Source organism: Condylura cristata, unplaced genomic scaffold (genome assembly GCF_000260355.1).
Source record: "Condylura cristata isolate star-nosed mole 26May11 unplaced genomic scaffold, ConCri1.0 scaffold00009, whole genome shotgun sequence".
Lineage (NCBI taxonomy): Eukaryota > Metazoa > Chordata > Mammalia > Eulipotyphla > Talpidae > Condylura > Condylura cristata.
This window is the reverse complement of record NW_004567110.1, coordinates 14,372,322-14,398,996: the sequence shown is the minus strand read 5'-3', so window position 1 is coordinate 14,398,996 and position 26,675 is coordinate 14,372,322. Positions and strand designations below refer to the sequence as shown.

The 26,675-nt window shown below is 37.9% G+C and overlaps 1 protein-coding gene and 1 long non-coding RNA gene across 3 annotated transcripts in view; one reads left to right on the top strand and one right to left on the bottom strand.

Annotated features, from left to right (window-relative positions):
- Nucleotides 1–3,121: 3,121 nt before the first annotated feature.
- The window catches only part of TNFRSF11B (tumor necrosis factor receptor superfamily, member 11b), a 27,538-nt gene continuing 3,984 nt past the window's right edge, over nt 3,122–26,675 (bottom strand). Inside the window, exons 2-5 of the mRNA XM_004679622.2 lie at nt 12,516–12,885; nt 7,964–8,155; nt 5,921–6,145; nt 3,122–4,275 (exon numbers count right to left, since the gene is read on the bottom strand). Of these exons, the coding sequence (XP_004679679.1) occupies nt 3,887–4,275; nt 5,921–6,145; nt 7,964–8,155; nt 12,516–12,885 (1,176 nt within the window). The 3' untranslated portion in view covers nt 3,122–3,886. The remainder of the gene's footprint in view (nt 4,276–5,920; nt 6,146–7,963; nt 8,156–12,515; nt 12,886–26,675) is intronic.
- The window catches only part of LOC105853453, a 62,541-nt gene continuing 58,046 nt past the window's right edge, over nt 22,181–26,675 (top strand). For both annotated transcript variants that reach the window (XR_001145311.1, XR_001145310.1), the window contains exon 1: nt 22,181–22,299. This is a non-coding gene — a long non-coding RNA (uncharacterized LOC105853453). The remainder of the gene's footprint in view (nt 22,300–26,675) is intronic.

The window sequence follows — 26,675 nt, the reverse complement described above, 5'->3', positions numbered from 1 at the left end:
GAAGCTTCAAATGTCAAGTAAAACATGGGGGAGAAGCATAGGTGAGCAGAGAACCTCTTTGAAGCACTGCTTGAAGAGGAAACCTAATACTCAAAGTCATACATCCACCACCCTAGAAACAAGATATCTTTGGGTATTTGAAAACTGTGAAGCACTGAATATAAACACAGCAAAAAAATAAGAATCTCAAAACCAGACTAAATGCTAACTGGATTAATAAAAGGCTTCCATTAAAAGCCTTGCAGAAGGAAAGCATGGCCATATCTAGCTAAATACTATTTACCTCACTTTCTGTTACACACATATTTGACTGTCAAATAAAAAATGAGGCACACCAAAAGGCAAGGAAAAACAGCACACACATCAGAGACAGCGTGATTATCAGAAATAATTGTAAGATTATAAAGTGGCAGTAAGACACTGTGGTATTGGTGAAAGGATAGATTTACGGGCTTGTGGAACATAATAGAGGAACCAGAAATACATTCACTGTGGAGTTTTGGGAAGGGCTAAGTTCCTGAAGAGTTAGAAGGTAATTTGAGTGGGAAGAATGGAGAAGGTAAATTTATTTATTTATTTATTAAATAAATAAATTTAATTTTATTAAGTTTATTAAGGACAACATATATACATGGATCTTCAGTGCTGGGAGCAGTGGGTAGGACTTCAGGTCGAGGCAGGATCCACACAGCAAACTCCAACAAGGGACTGCTTAGACTCTGTTTAGTCTGTTCAGTAATTCTTTTGTAAGACATATGCCTCCAAGAGGACATAGTACTCTCGTTTTTGTTCTACTAAGCTCATCGATTAGTGTATGGGCGATGGGGTAGTGTGTGGATCATGACAACAGATTATTACACATGTGAGAAACAATGGAAAAACTGGATATTTACCCAGAGAAGAGCAACTGCTTTTGATGGTCACACACAACTATCACCAGCTAATTCTTGACCACAATGAAAAGACAGTAAATGGGGAAATGTTTTTTTCAACAAGTCCTATTAGAACAACTGGCTGACTACATCACACATACAAGAAATGACTTTAACACATATCTCTAACTGACATAAAAATGAACTTAGTTGCCGGCCCTCCCTGGTGGCGCAGCGGGTTAAAGCACAGCAGTGAGAAGCTTAAGCCACTTCCACAGGAGTTTGATTCCCGCCTGCCCCGGAGGTGACCACATGGCGTGGCAGACCTCTCCTGACCCGCCCGCTGCTCCCCTCAGCAGTGTACTTCATCGATCTTCCTGTTCTGCTCCCCACTCTGTCCCTGGTGAATCCTCTCACCCTCCGCATCTCTGGCCTGTACCCCAGTTCTGTATGCACAAATAAATAAATAAATCTTAAAAAAAAATTGAACTTAGTTGCCAAGGTTCATATTAACAGTAGTTAGTCAAGCTAATATTACTTGCCTCTGGTATAATATGATGAGAAAAATCATCACCTATGTAAGAGTCTTCTCCCATATCCAAAACCTCAATCTATTTTTGAGAAAGCCTCAGACTGAAATTGAGATATAGTTTACAAAATATCCTACTAGGTGAAGAGTATCCAGGGATATGTTATACTACTTTTTCAATGATTCTGTAAATCTAAAGTTATTTCCAAATTAGTAAGTTAAAAAAGAAATTGATATACTTTCTATATTACCTCTCCCTTAGAGGAGAACCTTAAGGTGATACCCAAAGGACCAGCCACAGAAGCCAGTGAAATTAGCATTTGTATGATTTACAGTTGATCCCATTATCTTTCAGGCTTTCCTGAACTTAGTAGCTGTGGATAGGTCATTTCATTTTTTTTCAAATAAGAACCTGGATGAGAAAACTGGAGCTTATGAAGAGAAAGTGAAGGCTGTTCATTAACTCCTGTCCTATTTATACCTTCAGGACTTAATGACTTAATTTCCACTTTTTTTTTTAACTTCAAATACTGTACTGTTGGGATTCTTGTTCTCCAGTTTTAAGCCTCTGGAAGGATTTATGAGTTTGTATATATACCTGAATCTGCCCTATCAAAGTGGCCATAACTGATTCAAATTCACAAAAGTAGTATTGATCCATTGATATGTCAGCTTTATATTCTAAGTCAGAGGAAACAGAAAAAAAGGAACAAAGAGATGGGGGGGGGGAATAGGATATAGTGGCCCCTATTCACAAGGCCATTTCCTTCTTAGCCATTGAATTGATAACTGCAGGCCCTCACTGGCCATGTCTTTATACCAGTGCCAATCGAGGACAAACAGGGACTCCTGGAATTGGAAGTTTTGAAATATAAGGTGAAGCGACTATATAGCAGCTTCTGCCACTGCAGGCAAACCTTTATCTTAATTTGGACATTTCTGTGATTGGTTTACAGGGGCAATTGTAGCAAATTACCACATACTGGATGCTTTGAAGCAACAGAAATTAATTATTTCATAGGTTGGTGGGGAGGAATGTCAAAAGTCTAAAACTAAAGCCTACGCAAAGCTGTCCCTCTATGAGAGACTCTTCCTTTTCTCGAGGTCCCTTTCAATGTCTCTGTCTTTACACCACTGTCCCCTCTTCTGTCTGACACTTGTCATTAGATATAGGACCAAGCTAGATAATCCAGGATTATTTCTTCATCTCAAAATCTTTAACTTCATCATATCTACAAAGACCCTTTTTCTGTGGTAGAAACTTTCACAGGTTCTGGGGATTATGATGTAAGCCTATTTCAGGAATACCACCGTTCAAGCCAATATAACATCCTTCCAACTAATTTTTTTCCTCAAACTAAAGATTGCTAGTTTCTGTTACTTACAATCAAAAGTACTTGGAAATTAGGTTTCTCCCTGCTAGAAAGAGTAGTTATAAATGGTTTGTACCATCTGTACACTAAGCTTGACTTCAGTTCTCCTCTAACTTTAGTGTAATAAGAATTACTTTGGAATTTATTAAAAATGCAGTTAAACTTTTCCCCTAGAATTTCTCAACAAATTGGTCCAGGAATCTACATTTTAAATAATTTCTAGATAGTTCTGTTGGTAAAAGAACACATTTAAATAAAAGCAAGAGGAAAAGCAATGAAAAATAATTTGAAAACTTTAATGATGTTGTTTATATAGTAAAAACATAAAATCTTTTAAATAAGGTACATTCAGTTTCTCAGAGCATCTAATAATCAGATAATTTATATTTCATACACTTTCCAACATTAAACAACCGACTAAAGAACAAATTTTCTATAAAATGATATTACAACTTATACAGGTGAAATTATATTACAAAAACATTCCACATGGGAAGAATGGCAAGAAGTTATTAGGAAAATCTACACACTTTCCATTAAAAATATATATTTTATCTCTTTCACTTGTCATAATAATAAACAGCATATATTTTTCTTCTTTCTAAAATTGTCTTACACAATTTCCATTTAGGATGATAATATGTACAAACCTTATATTTGAAAGAATATAAATAACAAATACTGTAATAGTGTTACAGATATATTAGTAACTTTTACAGAAAAAAAATATGGCTTTCTAATAAAAGCCTCTAGCACAGCTGAAATCTCAAAGCTATTTAAATTAGACATTCCCATATTTAGTAAGTTACAATGAAGTCTAGTTTTTTATTTCCAGTTGAATTACTGCAAGCAGTAATAAAGGAAAATGTAGTGAGTAGATATTGGACCAGATCTGTTAGTTGGATAAATTATTTGGGATTTATTGAATTTTGGGAGGAAATATTAGTTATTTTGCCACACCATAACTTCTTTTTTTTTCATGCCCTGTGGCCGAACCTTGACATTGGAGATGAGAAAGAAATCATTGTACCCCCTCAAGTGCCTGAGAAATGGCTTACTCATCCATGCGCTCTGACCCATGGGTGAGAAAACAGCCTAATGATCACTTCCGGTTATAAGCAGCTTATTTTTACGGATTGAACCTGGTTCCCTATCATTTCTAAAAACAGCTTCTGGTACAGTCTGTACATAGTGAAGCTGTGAAGGAACCTGATGGTCTTCTTTAGGCTTTGAGTGACAGTTTTGGGGAAATGGTATGTTTTCAGGTGCTTGAGTGCGTGCATTAAGCCCTTCAAAGTGTCTTGGTCGCCATTTTTTATTCTCCACAGGCTGAGCAGCTTCAGAATCTGCTCATTTGATTTGCATGCCTTCGTGGTCTGCTCAATGTCTTCTGCTGGGACTCTCTTCCCAGGCAAGTTTCCCATCAAGCTGCGAAGCTGCTCGAAGGAGAGGTTCATGTGTCCAATGTGGCGCTGCACGCTGTTTTCACAGAGGTCGATATCTGCATAAAGCAAAACCCCAGATGATCACGTGATGGTTATTCTTCTAAGATCTACCTGAGGCAAACAGATATCCCAGGGTTTCACAATTTTAGTTTAAAGATAACCTCTCTTTCTTTTGGCGAGACATAAGTGATGTGACTTACTTCTGAGGACTCCCATTGATAAAAGTTTTGTGTTACAGTAGAAGGTGCTTTAAATTCTAAGCATCCAACAGTGTGTTGTGAAAAACCCTAATTTTAAAATTAAGTTTAAAAAAAAAAAACTACAGGCACATCACTCCCAGCTAGCTAAGAAAAACTGGGAAACATCACCAAAACATGTTTTTAAAGAATTCAGTTTATAATTGAATTTTATAATTTTGATATCCAACATATACACTATTTGAAGAGTTAGTTGGTTCCCTTGGTCTTTAATAAATAGCGCCAAAGAATGAGCAACATAGGAGAAAAGATCTGGAAAGCCAGTAACTTAAAGCCCAGGAGTGGGAGGATACCCATGGCCTGGAGACTATTTCAGTAATGAAATAGAAGAGCAACATAAGAGGGAGTAACCAGCCTTTCTGTTAATGATATCAGTCACTTAGTATCTGCAAGCCTGAAGGCAAGTCAGTTCATCTTTCTGGGCTGAAATGTGCTCATTTATGAAACAGGGAGTTGGTCCCTTCTGATTCTTTGCTTCTCTTTCTTTTTTTTGCTTCAGGGCTAATTATACTTTCAGAGAATACATTTTGTTGGCCAAAAGCAGAAGAAAATTTTACTCCTTTCACAAGTGAAACATTCAACTGTCAACTATGTTAGTCTCTTAAAATCTGTTGCCTTGGTTTTAGACATTTTAGGCTTTTAGGGTAGAGTAAGGCTCCCCACTCCTTTAACTACAAGTGAAGAGCGGAAAGAACGTGCATTGTCCCCCCATTGCTAATTGAAGTCAGAATTCATTCCAGATGATATCTTAAAGCTTACATTTTTAAGATTAGAGTTTTAGTTTACACTGAATAAAACCTTTTTCAGTCTGTTGATTCTCCTATTTAGGACACGCACACGAGTTTCTTAAAGGAGATTCTTTATAAAACTCTAAAATACAGGAAAACTTGGTGTTAACCAGTCCTTTCCTCTAAGAAACTAAAACACTTTACAGACCATATCTCATTAATCCTCACAACATATGCTATTAAAATGGTAATTTTTAAAAAGGCTATGGTGTAAGGATTAATGAGAGGGTATGTCGCAGGCTCTCCGGAGAGAATCACCAAATAAATGCAACATAGCTTCTGAGTGGAAGTGCAAAGTCAGACCCAAAGTGGCTCTGTAGGTAGCTAGTGCACTTATACAGTGTACTAGTAATATTGCTGAGGCATCTAACGGCAGCTTGCCTGAGGTGGAACCCTACATTTAAATGCACCATTATTTTAGTGTTCAGTACGCCTTAGAAAGGAACTGGGTGAAGGAAACAGGGGGAGATGAGACTAAGACCTTACATGATAACCACTGAACAGCATCTACTTTACTACTTGGTCTCCAGTCTAACAGTGATGCCATAAAGGGAAACATCAGCCACATGGTTGTACTGGCACATAATCTTATTCCTGTCTTGCTATAAATGGAAATCTTTGATTTCTGATTGACTTCTTTATTTCAGTTTCCATACCTTGAATGATCTTCTTGACCGTATCTTGGTCTTTGTTTTGATGTTTCCATAACTTCAGCAGCTGGAAAGTTTGTTCTTGGGAGCTATGTTGCCGTTTTATTCTCTCGACACTCTCCGCGTTTACTTTGGTGCCAGGCAAGTTGTCTACAAGAATGCTGAGCCAGTTAGGGGTGAACTTGGTAGGAACTGCAAACCTAAAGAATGCCTCTTCACATAAGGTGACATCTAGAAGGAGATGGAAAAACCAAGAAGATGTACTCAACAACTGGATGTTTGGAAGTCTATTAAACAACATAAAGAACTAAAAAAGATGACATACAATCAATCTTTAGTTTTCAAGGCAGACTGATAAAATGCAAAACAAAAGAACGATAACCTTTTTGTTAGTTGTTCTTACTGAAATATTGCCACACCAGCTGAGTTTACATCTTTAAGAGCATTTTTTGGAAGGAAAGAAAGTTTAATAAATATAAGACTATAATACTGTTAGAAATAAATTACTGCAAAATGCTGTGAGTGATTTGATATAAATACTAACATTCTGTTAAAAGGTTATATGGTGTCTATACAGTCACTTAGTGGCCATCTGTGTCAAAACAAACATAATCTCTGCCTTTAAAGGAGTTTGAAATGAAATGTGGAATAATATAAGACTTTCTGCATATAAACAAACATAGTTTCCCAATAGGAGAACAATACTTATAAATGTATAAGTAGAAAAACACACCAACACAAACAATAGCTTCTAGAAAAGAAGTATGAGTGGCTAGGTAGGGTCAGTTTATCCCAGAGATTAAGAGTTGTCCTTGGGGTTTTTAGACCTGGATTGGAGTCCTGGCTCTTCCCACACCACTTACAGTGAACTTGAGCAACCTTCACAATGCTTTTATTAAGGTTAAGCCTATTATAACGCCATACCTAACACATGGAAGAGTTTCTTGAATGATAAAGTAAAATAAGAGAATATTAAAGGTAAAAGTTATTCCTCTTAGAACTCTTCCCCGATTCCAGTACTCATATAGGAAAGCACCTTAATAACTTATCTAAGATTTTACTTACACAATATAAAAAATGTTGGGACTGTGTCGGATTCTTACTCTCCCCACCCACACTTCTATACTTCCATGTCATAAAAATGAAGTTTAGGCCCTCCCTGGTGGCGCAGCGGGTTAAAGCACAGCACTGAGAAGCTTAAGCCACCCCTGCATGAGTTCGAACCCCGCCTGCCCCAGAGGTGACCACATGGCGCGGCAGACCTCTCCTGGACCGCCCGCTGCTCCCCTCAGCAGTGTACTTCATTGCCTGTTCTGCTCCCCACTCTGTTTCTGGTGAATCCTCTCCCCCTCCACATCTCTGGCCTGTACCCCAGTTCTGTACGAATAAATAAATAAATCTTTAAAAAAAAAATGAGGTTTAGGAAGAGTCAAGTTGGTTTGTGACATTTGCTAAGAGGCAAATCTTCCTTGATGTGATGAACCCTTGGTAGAGGTCTGGGATTTCTCTAGAGATAATGTGGACAGGGTGAAGATACCAATCTGATCCGTGTCACAAAACACATGGGATCTAGTCAGACAACTTGTGCTTGGAACTTTCAAATAAAGAGTTTAAGTCAACTGGGGAAATCTGGAATTTTCATGCAATTGAGGCAGTAGTACTACAGGAACAAAAGCCAGTTTTACATTTCTAACATTTCCATTTGCTTCTCACATGCCAACTTATACTGTGGTTAATAACATATTTAAAATTGACACAAATGCCTAACAAAAAACCCTGCGATTTGAACTCTGTTAATTTGGCCTCAGATATAATCTCACCATCCCTTTCCCCATGGGTAAGTGTGAAAGGGACAAAGTAAAGGTTTAGAGCTTGTTCTGTGAGAAGATGGATTTCTGGGAAAGATTTTGAGTAACTGCTCTCAGAATGATTCAGTCTTAAGCTCATTAAAATGTGAGAAAGATAAAAGTGTGTATTTCACCTCGGTGGCCAGGATGTCATCTGTCCGATTCAGCGTTTGTACAAAGGCTGACTTTAAAATATAATTACCTATTCCACATTTTTGAGTCACTTCACTGTTTCCAGAACATAGATTGTCATGTGTAGTATTTCCTTTCTGAGTTAAAAGGAGACCAAGCGCACTGCAATTTGTGTGTTTTCTGCAGGGTGTCTTCGATGATGTTTCACTCGAGAAGAATCCATCTGGACATCTTTTGCAAACTGTATTTCGCTCAGGGGTTCCTACAGAAAACACCAAGCCAGTTAGCACCTTTTTCTCAAATACTTTCACAACAGATACCCTCTTAACACATATTTCTTTTCCTTTCACTTCATTTTTTACTGCTACTAATATGTTGCATAAAATTCAAACATTTTTTATTTTTCACTTCATTAAACAGAGAGAACGAAACTTCTACTGTTACAGCCTTAGGCAGTCTCTCCTCTTGTAATAGGAACACAAGTTAGTTTTTTGCTTTACCCACACAGCACCCAGGAAATGGGAGATGAAAGAAGCCAGGATGTTCATTTATCAGCCTGTGTGGACATGTCAATGAGGGCTTCTTTTCAACTATAGTCTTCACACAATTATTCCTGGAGATTGTTAAGAGAGCTGCTTTGTAACTGCTGGAAGATCATTCTTTGAAATCAGAACCTACTGCTGCCTCGTTAACTTCCAATCAGTTCCCACTAAAGTTCTTTCTTTCCAGAATCTTAATTGTAAAGCAACTCATAAGTATGCTAACCTTGAGAAGTAAAAATTTACAACATTATAATAAAACTTTGGAAAGTGGCAATAAAGTTGGTTGCTGACTTAAAAGCGTAAGCCTGCAGTTAAGCTACAGAGTAAATGGAAGATTATATACCATTTGCTTAAATTGTTGAGCTTTAAAAGAGCACAGTCGTTAAAATTTCAGGGAAGGGTAACTGCAAGGGCATTTTACTTCATGGTAGAAAAGATATTTGATGCATTTGGAAAAAAAATCACTGGTAGGAAAGCTTGAACCAGTCCACAAATACCTTCCAATCCTTGACTATTCTGCATGGAGTGAAGGTAACTTGCAGAGTATTTGCATATGAAAATACCTCCATCTAGTGTAAGCTAGTTGAACAGACTTACGTCTTCAATATTCAAATGTAGCTTTCTTTATTTTTTTTATTTTCTTAATATATAATTTATTTATTTACATATATTTTACATCATCGTTCATTTTTGCATGTTTGCTTTCTTTTCTCAGGTATAGTCCCCATAAAATTCCCACCAGCAGTTCACCTGTGCACCATCTCCACAGTCCCTTATGCTCTTCCCACTCTCATTCTTATCCCTTTCTCTCCCTCTCCCCTGTGGAATGTCTCTGATTTATAGTTGTTTATTTAATCCTTTGTTTTTTTCCCCCTTGATCCTCTATAGTCGTCTTATAAGTGAAACCACCTGATACTTTTCTTTTTCCTTCTGACTTATTTCACTGAGCATTAATGCCTTCCAGCTCCATCCATGTTGCTGTGAATGGCATGAGTTTTTCTTTTATGATTGCTGAATAGTATTCCACTGTGTATTTATACTACATCTTCTTGATCAGTCATCTATTTTTGGACAGTTGGGTTGATTGCATGTCTTACTATTATACTGTTGCAATAAACATAAGGATGCATGCATTCTTTTACAGGCCAGTTCTGCCTTATGCAAGCTAATGGATACAAAAGGGACAATTAAAATTTATCTAAACTAATAAGCTGCATTTATTAAAAATATCAACCTCCCATTTCATTGTATATTTTACCAAAACCTGAAAAAAAAACACAGCATTTTGAGTTGGTTCTATTTTCATAGTTTCTTGCATTTTTTGTACCTTTGATGATGCACTGACCAGTAAAAATCACTAAAGATTGGCAACAACAACAAAAACACAGACATGAATCTTCACATATTTAATGTTCTTTCTACCATGACCTGACATCAGCTTAGGAATTACCTTACAAAGAAGCTTTTTTTTTTTAATATTTATTTTTTTATTCATATGGAACTGGGGTACAGGCCAGAGATACGGAGGGTGAGAGGCTTCACCAGAGACAGAGTGGGGAGTAGAACAGGCAGATCGATGAAGTACACTGCTGAGCAGTGCAGCGGGCGGGTCAGGAGAGGTCTGCCACGCCATGTGGTCACCTCCGGGGCAGGCGGGAATCGAACTCATGCTGAAGTGGCTTAGTGCTATGCTTTAACACGCTGCGACACCAAGGAGGCCCAGCTTTTTCTTTCTTTTTTTTTTTAAAGTACTTTCTTACACTATACCTATCCCTTAAGCAAGATTGAACCCCATACCAAATGCTCCATAAAAAGCATTTGGGCAAGGGTTCCATGGTATCTATCATTGCTAATATTTTATGAATAAGTAGACTTGGACAGCTGCACCCAAGTCTTTCTTTCCAGCTGTCACAAGTTCTGCAAAGCCAGCCACACAAAGAAGAATCTTGTCATTGTTCATGTAGAAATTGATGACTTGGTTTTACTCAGGCATTTGAATGAGAAAGTCATAAGTATGTGAAGGCATTTTTTCAGGTAATTTAACATTTAGAGTTATTTCAAAAAAAATCCAAGAATGATAGAAGTGAAAGTTTTTTCATCTCTGGGCCACTTTCTATAACAATCTTTCTGAACTGAGCTTTATAATGGATAGAAGACTTTATAAATAGAAAATTATCCAAGTAAATGATGTTGCCTTATTAATATCAGTGAGAACATAAAAAGTGTAATCCTGCAGGTAAAATAGGAACTCTAATGGTTAGCAGAATTCTGCTTTACATCTGCAAATATCACCATGTTTGCCATAGATAATTGCGTAGGAATTACAGGACTAGCAGAAAGAAAGAAGCAAAATACAGAGAAGAAATGATATAACTTCAAAACAACAGGAAGGAGTGTTATTAGCTACTTTTTAGAATAACACTGCCCTGTCCTGCCATCTTTTTAGCCTGGGAGCCTCTTATTTTCCATGAGGAACTAACCACCTTGTGGGTTTTTAGGGAGGGAATGGTAAATAAGCCCACAGTGATGGCACAAAATGTGTGTGTTTGTCCTAAGTCTTCTGACTGCCTGCTTACTTCATTCTACAAACATTTTCGTGCACCTGTGAGAAAAAAATCCTTGCTATTTTCATTACTTTTCGAAATATTATAGTTTCCCAGCCGTGTGCTCCCTGCTTACTTAGTTCTCCTACAGATGCAGCTTATTGAATTGTTAAATGGATTTGTTTTTGTTCGATGGGCTTTTCCCCCTCTACAACTTGGCTTAGTTTTGAGTCTCAAAGTATTATCCAATAAAAACTAGGAAGTGTCACCAATTTCTCAAATAGTCATACAAGAACCATTTTGCACACCTTCTGTGATTAATTTTGTAAGAGTCACAGCTTTAGGAAATTTATTAGATTTCTACTTTTGAACAAGTATGCTTTTCAACTGAAAGTACGTGTCATCTAATAGTTTAGGTGTGATCTATCTTATAATAATATATATACTACAATTTCTGAAAGTTAGAATAGTTATAAATAATTAGCATTCTCTCAACCAGTGGATGTCAACCACCTTTGTCGATAGAGTGATTCTGTCAACCAGGGGACAAGAGACAATGTCTGGAGCTATTTTTAGTTGTCACATCTAGGGAAGAAATGTTATTGCATCTGGTGGCTAGAGACCAGCTGGTGCTAAAGATTCCACAATGCACAGGACAGCTGCCCACACGAAGAATTACCCAGCTCAAAATATCAGTGGTGCCGAGGTTGAGAAACACTGCTTCATATTGGGAAATTCAGGATCTATACTGATTACTACTTCATCCGGAAAAGTAAATGAATACTTTTCATTTTCCCAAGCTATTAAAGAACACAGACTACACTGAAACTTAGTAAATACGAGGAAGGTGGGAAATGTGAGTGCAGCTGTAAAAGATTCAGTGCACACTGGCCTTAACCTGTCTGCTCAAAAAGCAAAAAGAGAAAGTACTTTCTTTGTAGACAGGTACTTACTCTTGGGTTGACAATCTGTTTTGTCTGAGATAAAGAATAAGCTCATTGAAGAGATACTGCTACAGTCTTTATCCTCCCAGACACTCCACTCCCATGCCAAAGGAAGAACTAGCTTCATTTTTAATAGTGCAATGCATTTCCCCTAACCAGTCTCATTTTTTACATAATTAATTATAACTGCTCATTGTTAGCACTCCAGAGCCTCATTAATATCAGCATAATTACTCTCTTGGTATCAATTAACATTTCTGATGTTTGTCAAAAAGTACTGCACTTTGAATCTGTCCAGGCCGAAGTGAAGCACAAAGGTATAGATCAGCTATAAACAGCGTAATTCAGACTGTGGGCCTCGAAAAAGGAGCAATTCATCATGCATCTCATTAGAGAGCAATTTGCTGCATTTGAGATTTGTCACTAAATTGCCCTGTCGTGGCAAAGTATTCCTCTAAGAAATGGGCCTCTGGCGGCGTCCAGACACAGAGGGCCTACCTAGCGGGTTCCTCCACCGTTGCAGTTTGCTCTCCTAAAAGGGCATCAGGACACAAATTAAACTTCCCTTCTACCCGACGTGACCAGATGCGTACCAGCGTGCAGCACACCAAACCCTGGCGGGCAGCTCCTGTGCTTCAGGCAGAACTCGAGCTCCAGAAAGCGGCCGTCCTCACATTCGCACACACGGTTGTGGGTGCCGTTGCACTCCTGCTTGACAAGCTGCAGCTCCTTGCACACCGGGCTGCAGTACAGACACTCGTCGCTGCTGTGCCAGCTGTCGGTGTAGTAGTGCTTGGGGCAGGGTGCACACACCGTGCTGTGCCTGGAGGTGCAGTGCTGTTTCAGGTAGGTGCCAGGGGGACACTGGGCACACATGAGCTGACGAGAGGTTTCTGGGTCATAATGCAGGTACTTGGGAGGAAAGGTTTCCTGGATGGTCCACTTAATGGAGACGTCCAGAAGCTAGCAGGAGAAATGAAAATAGGGTCATCTCAGCATGGACACACAGAGCTGCTTCTGTACAAAGACCATGAGATTCAAGAAATTCTTCCTTAAATCTCATCACCTGCCGACCTATTGCGCTCCAGAAGCTAAGAGTTTGCCACCAGTCGTTTCATCTCAGCAACCAAGTGTCAGAAAATCTATACCAGAATCACCCACACTCCTCAATAGATTCCTGGGGTTCATTCCGCATGCCTTCTGATTCTCTAGGTGTGGAGTTGGGATAAAGGAGTAAAAAAAAAAAACTTCTGCAATGTTTCTGATGTATAATGTCTCTACTCAATAATTATTCTTTCATTTACTCCCACGGTAAAATGAGCCTTTCATATATGGCAAGTTGTGTTCTAGGTCCCTGGAATTCAGCAGTGAATAAATAGGCAAGAAATCCTGCTCTTGTGGAATTCATAATCCAATTTGGGGGAGAGGTAAAAAAATTCACAAATTACATATAAGTTATATATTAGATGGTAATTTTTTTAAGCCAATGAAAGAGATTGGAAACACAGGAGGAAGGTAGAGGGAAAACAATCTTTAAATGCGATGGACACTACAGTGATATTTAGGGCCAGATGATCTCTGTCTTAGCTTTTCCATTCTAAGTTGCTATGATCCAGACAGAGTGAAGTAAAGAATGGTCGATGTGTGAAAGCTGTGTGATGACCTCCAGAGTCACTCTAGTCAGTCCCTCGGCCTTGAATGGCCACTAAGGACACTCTGAGGGAGGAAGACAGGATGCTCATCCCCATGGATCTTCACTGAAGGATCCCCAGAACTTTAAGACTTCTATTTCCTCCTAACATTCCATGCCCTGATTTTGACTCCATTGATGGCTAAATTGTGTCTAGGAAATTAAATGATCATCATGTCATGTTAATTGGAAAGAACATCAGGGAGCAAGCAGGGTTTCAGAAGTCTATACATGGAGGCAAGAAGTTTATGCAGCGGGGAAAGAGAATTTTATGGAACAGGTAGTGCTCAGGAAGGGAACTCCAGCTGGCTGTCCTGTCTTGTATTGCAGGTCTCAGAAGGACTGGGAGGAGTCATCGAAGTACTGATGGCAAGAAACACACTGAGAAGAGAGTATTTTTTTGTGTGTAGGGGGTGGTTTGTTTGGTTTTCACTGTTTGTCTTTGGTATAGGGATCAACACTAACTATTTTCAGGCTTTGGGTAGGCAGCCGGCCAAACAATCATTTTTCCAAACTTCCTCCAGATTCAAGAAATCTCACACAAAATCCTTGGCCTGGGAATATCATGCCAAGCTTAGGAAATCATATCCCTCTTTGAACTTTGGCCTTTTTTCATTGGCATTTGGCATTTCAATCTATGCAACGTCTCACTTCTTGTTGGCCTATGTTAACCTGCAGGACTGAGAGATGTAATATGAGCTGATAAACCAGAAGAAAAGGTCAAAACGTCTCAGTCAGGGTCATGGACTTGACTTTTCAGAGAACAATTTGTAAAGTTCTGGGGTGTAAAGTAGTGCCAGTCAACATAAAGCTGAATATAGTGCAAAATCAAGGCTGCTTCTGTGGTCTTTCTAGATACTCTTTTGATGAAACCAGCGGTGGGTGAAGGCTCTGATGTGCTCTGGATCTTTCAGAGATAGATGGAACCTCCTTACTCATGCAACACATTGACCAAGCATCCACCATGAGCCACCCATGTAGAAGAACTTAATATGTGGTGGACAAAACAAAGGCGGCCCTTGTCTTCAGGAATTCTCAGCCTTGCCGAGAGGCAGACAGCACATGAAGTGAAGAGATAAATACTCACAGATGTGAGCAATGTCACAAAGGAGGCAAAGCAAGAAGACACACTTGACTTTGCTGCCAGTTGGTCATTTAAATATATTAAGCTAATCCTTCAGGGCCCATCAGACTTCAGTATTTTTAAACTCCTCAAGACTAAGGCAAGATGTTTTCCTGACGCAACTCGCATGAGAGCAGTGAGAAAAGCGTTTTTTTCCTTGCACTTTAAGTTTCCTGAAAAGTCACTTTTGAGGGTTCTTTGGCTTTCAAGAGGCCTGGCCCAGAGGTCCTGCAGGATGCCTTTGTCTTGCATGATAGTGCTGAGAATGTTTGGAGTCTGGAGACTTCCCCAACCTCACACCCACCAGTCCCCTTCCCATTTCAGCAGAGTACGTCTGGTGATGCCCATGTATTCTATTCATCCATGCTGACATGTTTCTTCCTGACCACGTGATAGGGAAGGGATGGGGAAACCCCACAGCTGGTGCTGTGTTCCTCACTAGAAGGAGTTAAACAAACACAAGATCTAACCAAGAATGCGGATGTGAGTTCTATTTTTCTAGGCAACTGGACATAACATTACTGGTTTCTAAAAAACCATGCTTTGAAAGTTAGTTGTACTTCTTCAAACTACAGGGACAGTGAGGTGAAAAGAGTCTACAGAGAAAAAACTAAGGCCACCTTAAGGATTAGCAATTATACTAGTGATAGCAATATCTCCAAGACCACTGGAGGGAAGTATTGGATATATTAAAAAAAAAAAAAAACTATTGAGAAGTTGCAGATTGTTTTCAGCAAGTTCCACTGACTCTCTGTTTCCCTTGAAAATTTTCCACTCTGGTAAAAGGACAGAACTCTGTGTGGCCAAAACTGGATGTTTGGGTCTCATTTTCTGGTTAGCCCCAGTTCCCACACAAATTCTGCAATCAGTTACTGGATAGAGGATAGGCCCTATCAATACAGCCTTTCTTCTCAGTCCTCTCTTACTTACTTCTTTCTTCTGCATTTCCTGAAAAAGCATGAAAAATACCCTATAGGACAGATCACCTTCATACTAGCTTCATTTCCTTTGCCAGCTGATAATATTTAAAACTATTAAGGGTTTAAAAAAAAATGCTATGTAGGGCCCTCCCTGGTGCCACAGAGGGTTAAAGCACAGCACTAAGAAGCTAAAGCCACTTCAGCATGAGTTCGATCCCAGCACAGGAGGTGACCCACATGGCACAGCAGACCTCTCCTGACCCACCAGCTGCTCCCCTCAGCAATGGACCTTGTCAGTCGGCCTGTTCTGCTCCCCACTCGGTCTCTGGTGAATCCTCTCTCTGCCCCTGCACCTCTGGCCTGTAACCCAGTTCGATATGCATAAATAAATAAATCTTTTATAAAAAATGCTGTGTAAGTTTCAGTTCCCATATAACTGTTACAAATATCTGCAGAAGCTAGGATGTGGGCATAGGTGTGTATGCAGGAGCATGAAGTGCTTTAAAGCAGTGACAACTTTGGGTTTTTGTGTGTATGTTTTATGCTTGACTTTTGGAATCTTCTCTCCATTTTTTTTTTTTAATTTCTTCCTCCTCCCATTCTCTGAGTGAAGAGGAATCTGAATTCCTAAGATCTAGAGTCTCCCACCAGTCCAGGAATTCTTCTCGAATATCTTAGGCCGTTTTTCTTGAGAGGCCTGATAGCTCTGTCTCTCTCCTTACCTTCCATTTTGTTTGACAAGGTTAAAGAATTTTCTATTTCAAACCCAACCATCTTTCCTGACCTAACAAAAGTTAGCTGATGATGGTAATGCGTGAAGATAGTGGGTGCATTGAATTCATTGTTCTTCAGAATACAATTGTAATATGCTGTGGATTGCAAAGTTTAATTAAGCAATGGAGCTGAACATGTGTGTCTTGCTCTAAACCCTTTCTTACTTCTAGCTTTATTATTTTATTTGTGAAAGCCTTTTTTACAAGAGGACTCCAGCAATCTCCACTTTTCAGATTCACACATGCCTTCCATCCCCTCTAGAGAATCCCAATACTTCAGCAACCTGAGCTCTCAGCTATGCCTTTTTCTCTAGCACACTCCTTCCCATATGCTATTTTTTCAGTGTAGCTGCATGCTTAACAAAAATGTTATTGTATGTTTGCTGCTGAATCTGTTTGTTTCCTAGTGTACACCATATTTATATATTTATGTATGTATATATTGCAATAACTGTAACTATAATTAGGTAATTCAATTAAATACAATTAACCCATAAATCTGGGTGTGAGAAACAAATATTTCATGAAAACTTAAGCAAATATTTTGGGATGAAGTTGATAAAGAAGAGCCATAAAATCAAAACAAACAAAAAAAATACTAGAGAATTTGGAGTAGCTGAGATAATCAAGGAAACATCTGGAAAGGTTACCTAATCCATTTATTTCATAGATGTCTTAAGTTCCAAAATTGATACAGATGGTACTATAGATGTATTGATATGGATGTTATTATAGATGCAATGTGTTATAGATAAGAGCTTTACAAGCAAGACAACATGAGACTCCAGTTAGCATACACTAATTCCAAGGAAAGCCTTAGTCAGATCTCATAATACAAGCAAATGAACATTTACTTAAATGTTTTAAGTCAGAATGAAATATTGAAGATATCTGTATAAACATTTTATCTCTAAATGCTATACCTAGTTTTTTCCATGAATCACCCAATTCCTGGTTCCAAGCAAATATGCAATTTCTAATGAGAATTCCACAACCTTGGGTAACAGAGTTGTAAATTTTTTTGTGTAGGTAGCAGAATATGGCAAAACAAAGAATTCTGTTTGTCTATTTCACTCTAACACACATGCATTTAATATCTATTTATGTTTGTTTGAAACAACATTAGGATATTTTCTCTTCGTTATTTATATCCTTAAACTGTAAAAGTTAGTCACAGAATGAGTAATTCACCATCCCAGGTCACAGTCATTAGTCTAGGTAGAATTCCTACTCACAGCGTGTGCCACTGAATACTATTTTGTGTTACATCCTTTAACACTGACCAAATGCTCTGAATTAGATGATAGTATTCATGCATTGCACAAAAGCTACTCCAAAGTGGTGGCTTTGCATTGAGGCTTAAGAGCTTAAGTAGGGCAATCAGAGCAGTCAAATCCACCAAAACCTTTCCAAGTGCAGATGAAATGATGTTGGCTTTATATCTTTGTGCTAAGTCTCACTCTTGTCCAATGCTACTGTGATGGAAATTACTCAGATGATAAGTAGTCTGACCAGAGCATTTACTGGCGTGTGCTTCTCCTTCAAGCACAAAAGAATATACTTCCTCCAGCAAGTTTATTTTTGCATTATGCAATGCAGCCATTCCCCTTCTCCTGGGCTTGCTCTCTGGGATGGAGGGCCATGAGTGACCCAGTGGGTTTCCGTTTATGGAAAATTCATTAAAAGGAACCCACGCACAGCTTGAAATAACTACTTGGTTTGGGAGTTCCTTTTGTGATCCCTCGTCATGATCTTTGCCGCAGAGAACTATTTGAGGACTATCCAGAGTTAGCTAAACTTCTGGTCAGTTTGGAAACCATGCCATTTTACAGTTCATCTTAGCCAAGAAAGGAAACAGTCAGGATATATAGCATAGTGAGTTTCCTAAAGGTCTCTTAGAGTACAAACTAGAAAGTTTATTAAAAATAAACTGTTTTTCTATGAAGGGTAGTTTATATGATTTTCTATAATCGTATAAATGCAGCCCTTTCCCTCTTCCCTCCAGTCCTTAAATAAGATTTATTCATTGAGTCAACAAGCATGTATTGAAACAATTACCATGCTTTGGAATAACTAAGTAATGGAGTTGAATGAGTTGATATTACCACTTTGTAGGACTATTCATCTAAAAGCTCAGTTTGATATTATAATAGTCATAAAACACCACCAAAACAATTGGAAGAGAGAAGAAAAGGGTTCAAGAAAAGACTCCACAGAGAAGCAAGTCATAATGGACAGGAGGCTGAAGTCTGGCACTGGTGATAGAGGAGAGGCAGGGACAGATGTGAGGTGCTGGAGGAGGTTCAAGAAAGAGTAGCTGAGGAACATGCCCATGAATTCTAACCTTCAGCTATGTGGTATTGCCACTGATTACTGATAACAAGAGGAAGTGACAGCTATGGAGAAGGAGAAAGACTATGGACTTAGTTCAGGACATTGTCCATCTATGAAATGTAAGTGATGACATCTAGTAGACAACTGAAGAATGTATTGGGAATTCAGGGCAGAAATAATGCCAAAGACATAACGTTCAGGGCTATAAGTATATAAATGACTCTAGAAGCTGAGAGCTTGTATGGGATTACCCAAAGATATTATATACTAGCAAAAATATATTCATTAAAATGCTAACCTTTCAGAGTCCTAACTGTTTGCATATAGAATTAAAAAAAGAGAGAAGGCTGAAAAAAGTAGGGACATCACAGTTTCAAGAAATTGCTAAATGAATAATATGTTTATAAAGTGTATAGGTTGGCAGTTAGGTCAGTATGAATTAGCAAGAGTATTTGCAGCTGGAAATCTAATTTAAAATATGCATACAGGAATTCAAACACAAGTTGACCAGCAGGTTAATAACTGGGCCACTATTTTACCTTGAAAATGAAGAATAGCTGTTTTTAGCTATCTCTGAATTTGAATCCCCTTCAAATTGTTCTATTTCAAATTAACATAAGGACACAGCTAAACCTGGTAAAGAATAAGTTCCAAATTAGTAAGTGGCATTCTTTTAGATGTTCATAATACAGGGAAAAATAGAAGATAATTTAAATCAGACTCATTTTGGACACAATTTGCAGTTTACTTTTCTGTAGCTAGTAATACACTGAAGATGTGTCATAAGTTAGCTACTACGTATCCCCTTTTTAGTTGTCTCCAGAAAAAAAAAAAGTCTCTGACTTGTTTTTAAAATCAGTTTTTCTATTTTCCAATGTAGCATCATTTTCTTAGTCTTAATCAAATGTTTCAAAATAGTTACATGGGTTTGCTTAAAAGAACCCAAATAGAAATATACATGTCACCACACTCCATAATTACAAAGTGTCTTACAAAGAGGTTTTACATAGCAGGTCATCAATAGCTCTAATTTAATTTTATTCAAGTCAAAAGATATAGTAAAAAACAAGTATAATTGGGCTTACTGGTGACCATAACTATCCACCACGTAAAGGATAAATTTGCAAAGAGAAACTCAAAATCTGCAAAGTGATAGTGATGACAGAATTTGCCTAAAGGGAGGCTTTTTAAAAGAATCTTTCATCTCGCATGGCATTTTTCATGTACAATTCCATTTGCAGTTAGCGTCCATTTTAAAGGTGAATACGTGTGAAAAAATCCAGTCGTTCAGTTGAGAAGTTTATCTCTTGCTGCCAGTTCCCCACCTCAGGATCTATGACTGCTTCATAATGTTCATAAAAACCAGTTTTTTGGCTGAGGATTATGTCTCTAGGTAAGGAAGTAAGAGCAAATGAATTAAATCTGTTCATCTACATAGAACTGATAGGCTGCCAGCAGCTTTTGCTAGGCCAATAGGGAAAAGGAAACACAAGCAATTATGATTTATTAAGTGACTCACTGTGCCAAACTTGACACCATTTTACTTCCCATGAGGCTAAAGAACTATCTCCAGATAAAATTTAACTTTAAATGTGGTATTTTGGGTTCACTCCAGAAGCTTTCTTTACTTGGTTGAAAGCTTTTAAATTAATTTGCTTATGTTTGCAAGCAACCAGAGTTGTCAGTATAGATTTGTTTATGATGCTTTGGAGGCTTCAGAGGAGTTTTATAGACAATAAGCATTAGGTAATTGACACATAGAGGGAAAAAAATCTCTTGAGAAAAAAGAGCTTGCAACATATATAAACACTTAAAACTTTTCTAAGGAAGATAATGTAGTATTTCTAACATTTTGTCTCCCAGATCTCATTGTTTCTTCCTTTAGGTTTCTGTTAATCACCAGATTTGATATATAATGTCAATTCTGAAAACTTCAACTCAACAAAAGGCAGGTCGCAACTTCCCTTATAATCACTCTGGCCTCTTGGCAAGCACAAAGGAAAGATGACAACTCCATAATTTTCCAGCTACAGTACCTGGAATATTGGACTCAGAAATGGCAACACATTTTAGAGTTCTGATAGTTCTGACTGTCAATTTTTTAATTCCCTTTTATTTCTACAAGTGCTTTCCTTCGAAGATTATCACAGTCATTTTATGGTTATTAATGACCTAGATTGAAGCCCCATCAATGTATGGGTATGGAAAGTTGGTGAGAGAAAGTCAGAAAGCAACAGTGATTAGAAAATGGAACAGAACTAGAACTATAAGTCAAGTAAAACATCCTAGTTAAACCTGTAGACTTTTACTGTATACCTACAGTATGTGAGCATCACATCAGAAGCCTCGGTGGCATGGTGAATATGTGATCTTTCGTGTTATTCTATGGTGGGCTCATTACTAAGCCCTTCCTTTAATGCTCTTATCATTCATCCTTTCCAGCCAACTTTGACAAGACAGGATTATCTCCATTTTATAGATGAAGAAATAGTGAATTTGAGCGACTTGTCGGAGGTCACAGTTATTACACATTCCAGCTGCTATTCAAATCTAGTCCAGCCTAAATATAAACCTTTAAGAACAGACTCTTCCCTCTGGGTTCTAGTAGTTTTATGGAGGAGACAGGCATATAAACGATCGACTATAGCATGATATAATTCAATGAGATCAGTCTTTTGTCCACATACTTAAGTGTTTGTCTATCCATCTATCCATCCATCCCCATCCATCCTGATAAATAGTTTCTTCTTCCTCTCCTGCTCTGAAATACAGTAGTTCTTAAAATCTCTCTGGAAGGTGTACCTATAAGACTCAGTTCCCTTTATATTAACCAGTAAGTTCTCCATAAAGCACACCCTTGAATTTGCTCTCCTGTTCCTGCCTTTCTTCTTTTTCATTCATCCCTGCTTCCCTAGCATTATTGCATTTTAAATAATGTATGAAAATACATGTGTCTGCCTCATGCTCTATTTCCTAGGGAATGTGGACTTAGAATTCATGTCCAATAAGAACGCTTGAACATTTAATTTCAAAGGAAAACAATAATGTGCTGACCTTCACCCCCATCCCAGAGCTGGAGAAAGACCTGGAAAAGTAATAATAATAACATTGTAATCATTTCACCCAAGGATTTGAGCTTCCTCAACCCCATCCTAAGCTTCTTAACCCCAGTAGAGAAGAGAAACTACACAGGCTTTCCTCTGACCTATGAATGAAAAGAGTTCTCAGCCAGGAGACCTTAGGAAAAATGAGTGAATTTCTTTGTGTGTCAGGTTCTTTCTTTGTAAAATAGATCCTAACCTCTGTATCATAGAATTTTTGAGAAAATTAAGTGAAGTGTTATGTATGGCTTTCATACATGACAAATAGCTAGGCCTGATGGCTGTCTCTCTGTTCTATGGTCTCCCCCTTTAGGCCTAGCTTACATGAAACTATCCTAATGGGAGAAAGATCTGAGAGCTTCTGCTAAGGAAGAGCAAATGGAAGCAATGAAGAGAAAAAGACATGGTACCTGATTGCTCACTCTCCCATAACAAGGTATTTGCTTTATCAACTACTATTAGACCTGTTGATTTTCCCATTTTGCAGTCCAAATAAATTTTTATGCAATTTCATTTCCCTAAATGTTGAATTTTCGTTTGCAGTCGAAAGAAAAGATCCTCCCTCAGGAATTCTTCAACAATGACTTTGAGGAAGGAGTCTAAATTGATAATCCAATATCATAAATGTAAATGTGGATTTTTTAATGTTCTTTGTAGCTGTTGACCCTAAAACATCACAGAGATGGCTGGCGTTTCGCTACTCTATCAGCAAAAACTGGCTGTGTTTTATGCTGTCCTGAAAGACAACTTCAAATTCCCAGTAGCTTAACAATAACAAAGATTCAAATAATAAAGGTTTATTTCTCACTCACTTTACACTGCTAGTGGGCCCACTGAAGGCAACATGTTAGCATCATTGTCTGTCCAGGACGTAGGGTGATATAGTAACTAATATCTGAAGCATAGCTAGTTTGCTGTGGAGTAGAAGAGGGAGAAGAAATATTGATATTGGCAATTACTTGCCTTAATTTGGAAGCAACTCCTGTTATTATAACTCATCAGTCCTTGACTAGTTCTATTCATATGGTTCCCCACCTCCCTTCCTCACCCCAGAGGAGGCTAGAGTCACAACCTTGATGTTTCAGGAAGGTAGGGGAACTGAGAACAGTTTACAAACACCACTAACAACTATTAATACATCATAGATCAATAAACAGCAGTCATTCTTTCTAGCTGACCTTTATTTTAACAGCATCAAGTTGAAGTGTTTTTCCATCATACTGGATATTAAAATAAAGAGACAGGAAATAGAGGGTGTTAAAAGCAGAGGTTTCTGTCTATCAGCTCTGAGTATCAAGTGCAGTATTTAATGGTAATGCCAGCCTACCCATTATCACGCCTATCCCACCTGAAGCTCTGACATTTATGCCAAAGAAAGGCATGCAGTTGTCAAGTACTTCCCCTTGAATACAAATTCAAAGAAAATTCTGCTCAATGAGTCCAAGGAAATTGTGAGGGACCATAATTATACCTCTTTAGTAAGTCCTGAGGGAGTGCTTTAGGGTTTCTAGCTAAACGGAGTATGAAAAGTATGTACATTAACGACATGCATGCTAGCTAAAGACAAAGAAGACTTGTTTAAGGAGAAACTATTTTTTGACCTGAGAGAACAATCTGTGATACTAAAACTAATCCGTCTTACTACTAAGAAGTAAAAACATTTTTCAAAACCTGCATCTTCAATTTCTTGCACGTGAAATCAAATGGGTAGAGAAAAATTGGACAATTACACTTTTTAACTCTCTTAAGATAGTTTTATTCACACAAAAAAGAGAAAGTCAAAATGTTATATTGTCTTAAGATAGTTTTTTTTTTCCACAAAAAAAGAGAAAACAAGTAAGTCAGGCTTTCATGTTTAGAATAAGTAGTATATAATAAATCATTTTAATTCACATTTTTAAAATTTTTTTTAATTCACATTTTAATGAAGATTGAAACTAAAACAGACCTTCCAAGTACCACCTTGTTTAACAGTCCTATTTTAGATTGGATAAAGCAAGACTGAGAAAAATGGAACCACTAAGACTATGAGATCTCAGAGTCAGAGCTAAAGAATTAGAGCTATCCTCTCTCCACTTTGGGCATCTGATTGTTAGTTACTCTGTTCCACATTCTAGTACTTAAGTTATATTTTTTCTTGATGATGATGGTAAATGGATGGTGGTGGGGGACATTTTTATAGAATAGGATCCTAATATCCACATTTTCTAAGAATAAAAGAAACAGCTTTCTTGCACAAGAAAGTGATATTGCATGACAAAGCATTGAAGTTTGTGGATCAAAGACCAGAGAAGAATTTACCAGAAACTGCATTTACCAAAAGCAGTCACAAACTTTAGATGAATTACTATCTTGTTCTAAGTCTAACTTCATCTTGCATCCTATTTTCCCACTTTGTAGTTGATTATTTAAGAGACAGTTAAAGAAACTGCTTTCAATGGTCAGACTAAATGGAAGTTCAGATCCTCAGGCTATTCTTTTTGATTTTTATAGAAGATGTTTTGAGGAAATGAAACAATGTCTTCATGGTATTAAAGCCATAATTTTTTAGATGAATTTTTTAAAATCACAATAAGAAAGTAATAAGTCAAGGCAGTTAAAAATATATATACATATATAAGTACTTTTTTTCATTAGGCCAGCAGAAATGATATTTTATTTCTGAAAGCATCCTCTACCCATTTCTAGTCTGGCTGTTTCAGTTGCTTCTGAAAAACTCAGGTCCGGGCACCTGAGAAGTTATGTCACTTTGTAGATGGGAGAAAACACATCAGTGTGTCTGAAGATGGTTCTGCCCTTCGGCACATTAATTTCCAGTGTCCAGGTATACAGGAAAAGCAGGGGTACCACACAGCTCCTTACCTAATGTGTTTTAACACTATTCTTATCCCATACAACCGTCTCAAAAAATTCTTTTTTTAGACTTTCTAAGCTAGTTACCCCAAAATATTCTGTGGCAGTAGGTTCCAAAAACTAATTACATGTCACATAAAAATACTGTCCTTGTATCTATTTCAAGTTGGCCATACCTCACTCTTTCTTCTTGCATAGATAGTTTACAGATGTTGCTAGGGTTTCCAATTCACTAGTTCCTGCTATTGTGGGTTGCTAAGTTTTATTTTGATTTTTGTTTTCTTTGCTAAACATGGCTGCTATTACTGTTTATATCTGCATTTTGTTTACCAGACTATCAGTATCAGAAACATGTTCTAGGACTGGTTCTTTCTTTCAACTCCTGCCACATGAAATCATCCCTCCCTGTGACTTCGAAACACTGTTCCAGGGTGATGATCCAGGCTTCTCCTATGTCTTGGACTTTCCTGACTTCAGAGATATACTTGGCAACCTCCTTGAGCTATTTTACAAAATAAAAAAAAATGTCAGATCAAATAAACACTTAATGCCCAAATCAATCGAATGGCAGTTGGGAAGTGGATCAGTGAAACAGAAGTGGAGTTGCTAAGGGTTAAGATAGTAGTCTAGTTTCCTTTCAATGGATGCTAAAGAATGGACATTTATGGAGGTAGTCATGAGCCTTCTTAGTAGAAATGAACAAAGAATATTGAAAATACTCGTCACGTGGGAAGAGTGCTATATTTATATTCTGAAAGAAAGCAAATGTCCACATTGCAATGTTGTGTCATTAGCGGTAAGCTACATTCTGTTGGAACAGCCACAGAAACTGATGAGTTGAGTCAATATCCCAGCAAACCTCTCTGTATGTCCTTTGACTTAACAAGCACACGCTGAGTTTTAGGCACTGGGAGTACCTGGGGGCTAAAAACATGAATAAAATAAAAAAAAAATCTATGCTTGCAAAGAGCTCATACTTTTTTTTCAAGTGCTTGGTACAAACCCCTGGACACTCGGGGGTTTCTGGTGTTATAGTGACTGTGTGCTGATAGGTATCCCAGACAATTAAGCATATCTCATGTCCCGCTCCCCCACCCACACACACATTTTAAATGTCCTATTTACAAATTATCTAATAAAAGAAATGATCTAGTTAAAAAAATCTTATTTATCACTAACTGTGCGTGGCCCCTAGGGCTTCTGTGGCATGACTTTTATACATACTGAATTTTCCAGACAGTTAATGACATAAAAGTTAATACGCAATTGTACTGTTTTGTGTCTCCAAGTAACACACATGACTCAGTCCTTGTTCTTCAAGGCCAGCTCACAGCCATTCTGAAGAAAGATGTTACATGTCAATATTGCACTATGTCTCTCATGAAGCTCATATTCTTGTAAATACTTTCCTTTTATTTCTCCTTTATAGCACACTTATGCCAATATATTGATTCCTAAAGCTAATGCTTGTAAGTCAAATATATGTTCTGTAATAGTCACTACAGGAGACCAGGGGTGGTTACAAAGAATGTATTGCAAAAATGCATGGGAGAAGTCTGCAATGAATGAAGACTATGGTCTTATGGAGTAAAACATATAAATAGGCTGATAATTCCAGCATCTCTACTCTCTAGTAGCAACATCATGGCCAGCCAGGCATCCTTATTCAAGACCTTGAGTAATGTAAGCATAAATTTTTATAAGGTCACAGGTTGTGTAGGGGGCACAGTGGGCTATGGTGGAGGACCATGGGTGCCTTTATATTGGGTGGGGTGTAGTAACATATATGTAAAGACGTGGGATCTTAGACCTCTAAGCCACAGTGTTGTTAACTACTGCCCAGTCAATAATACTACTAACAATTTTTTTTGTTTTAAGATTTATTTATTCGTACAGAACTGGGGTACAGGCCAGAGATGCGGAGGGTGAGAGGATTCACCAGAGACAGAGTGGGGAGCA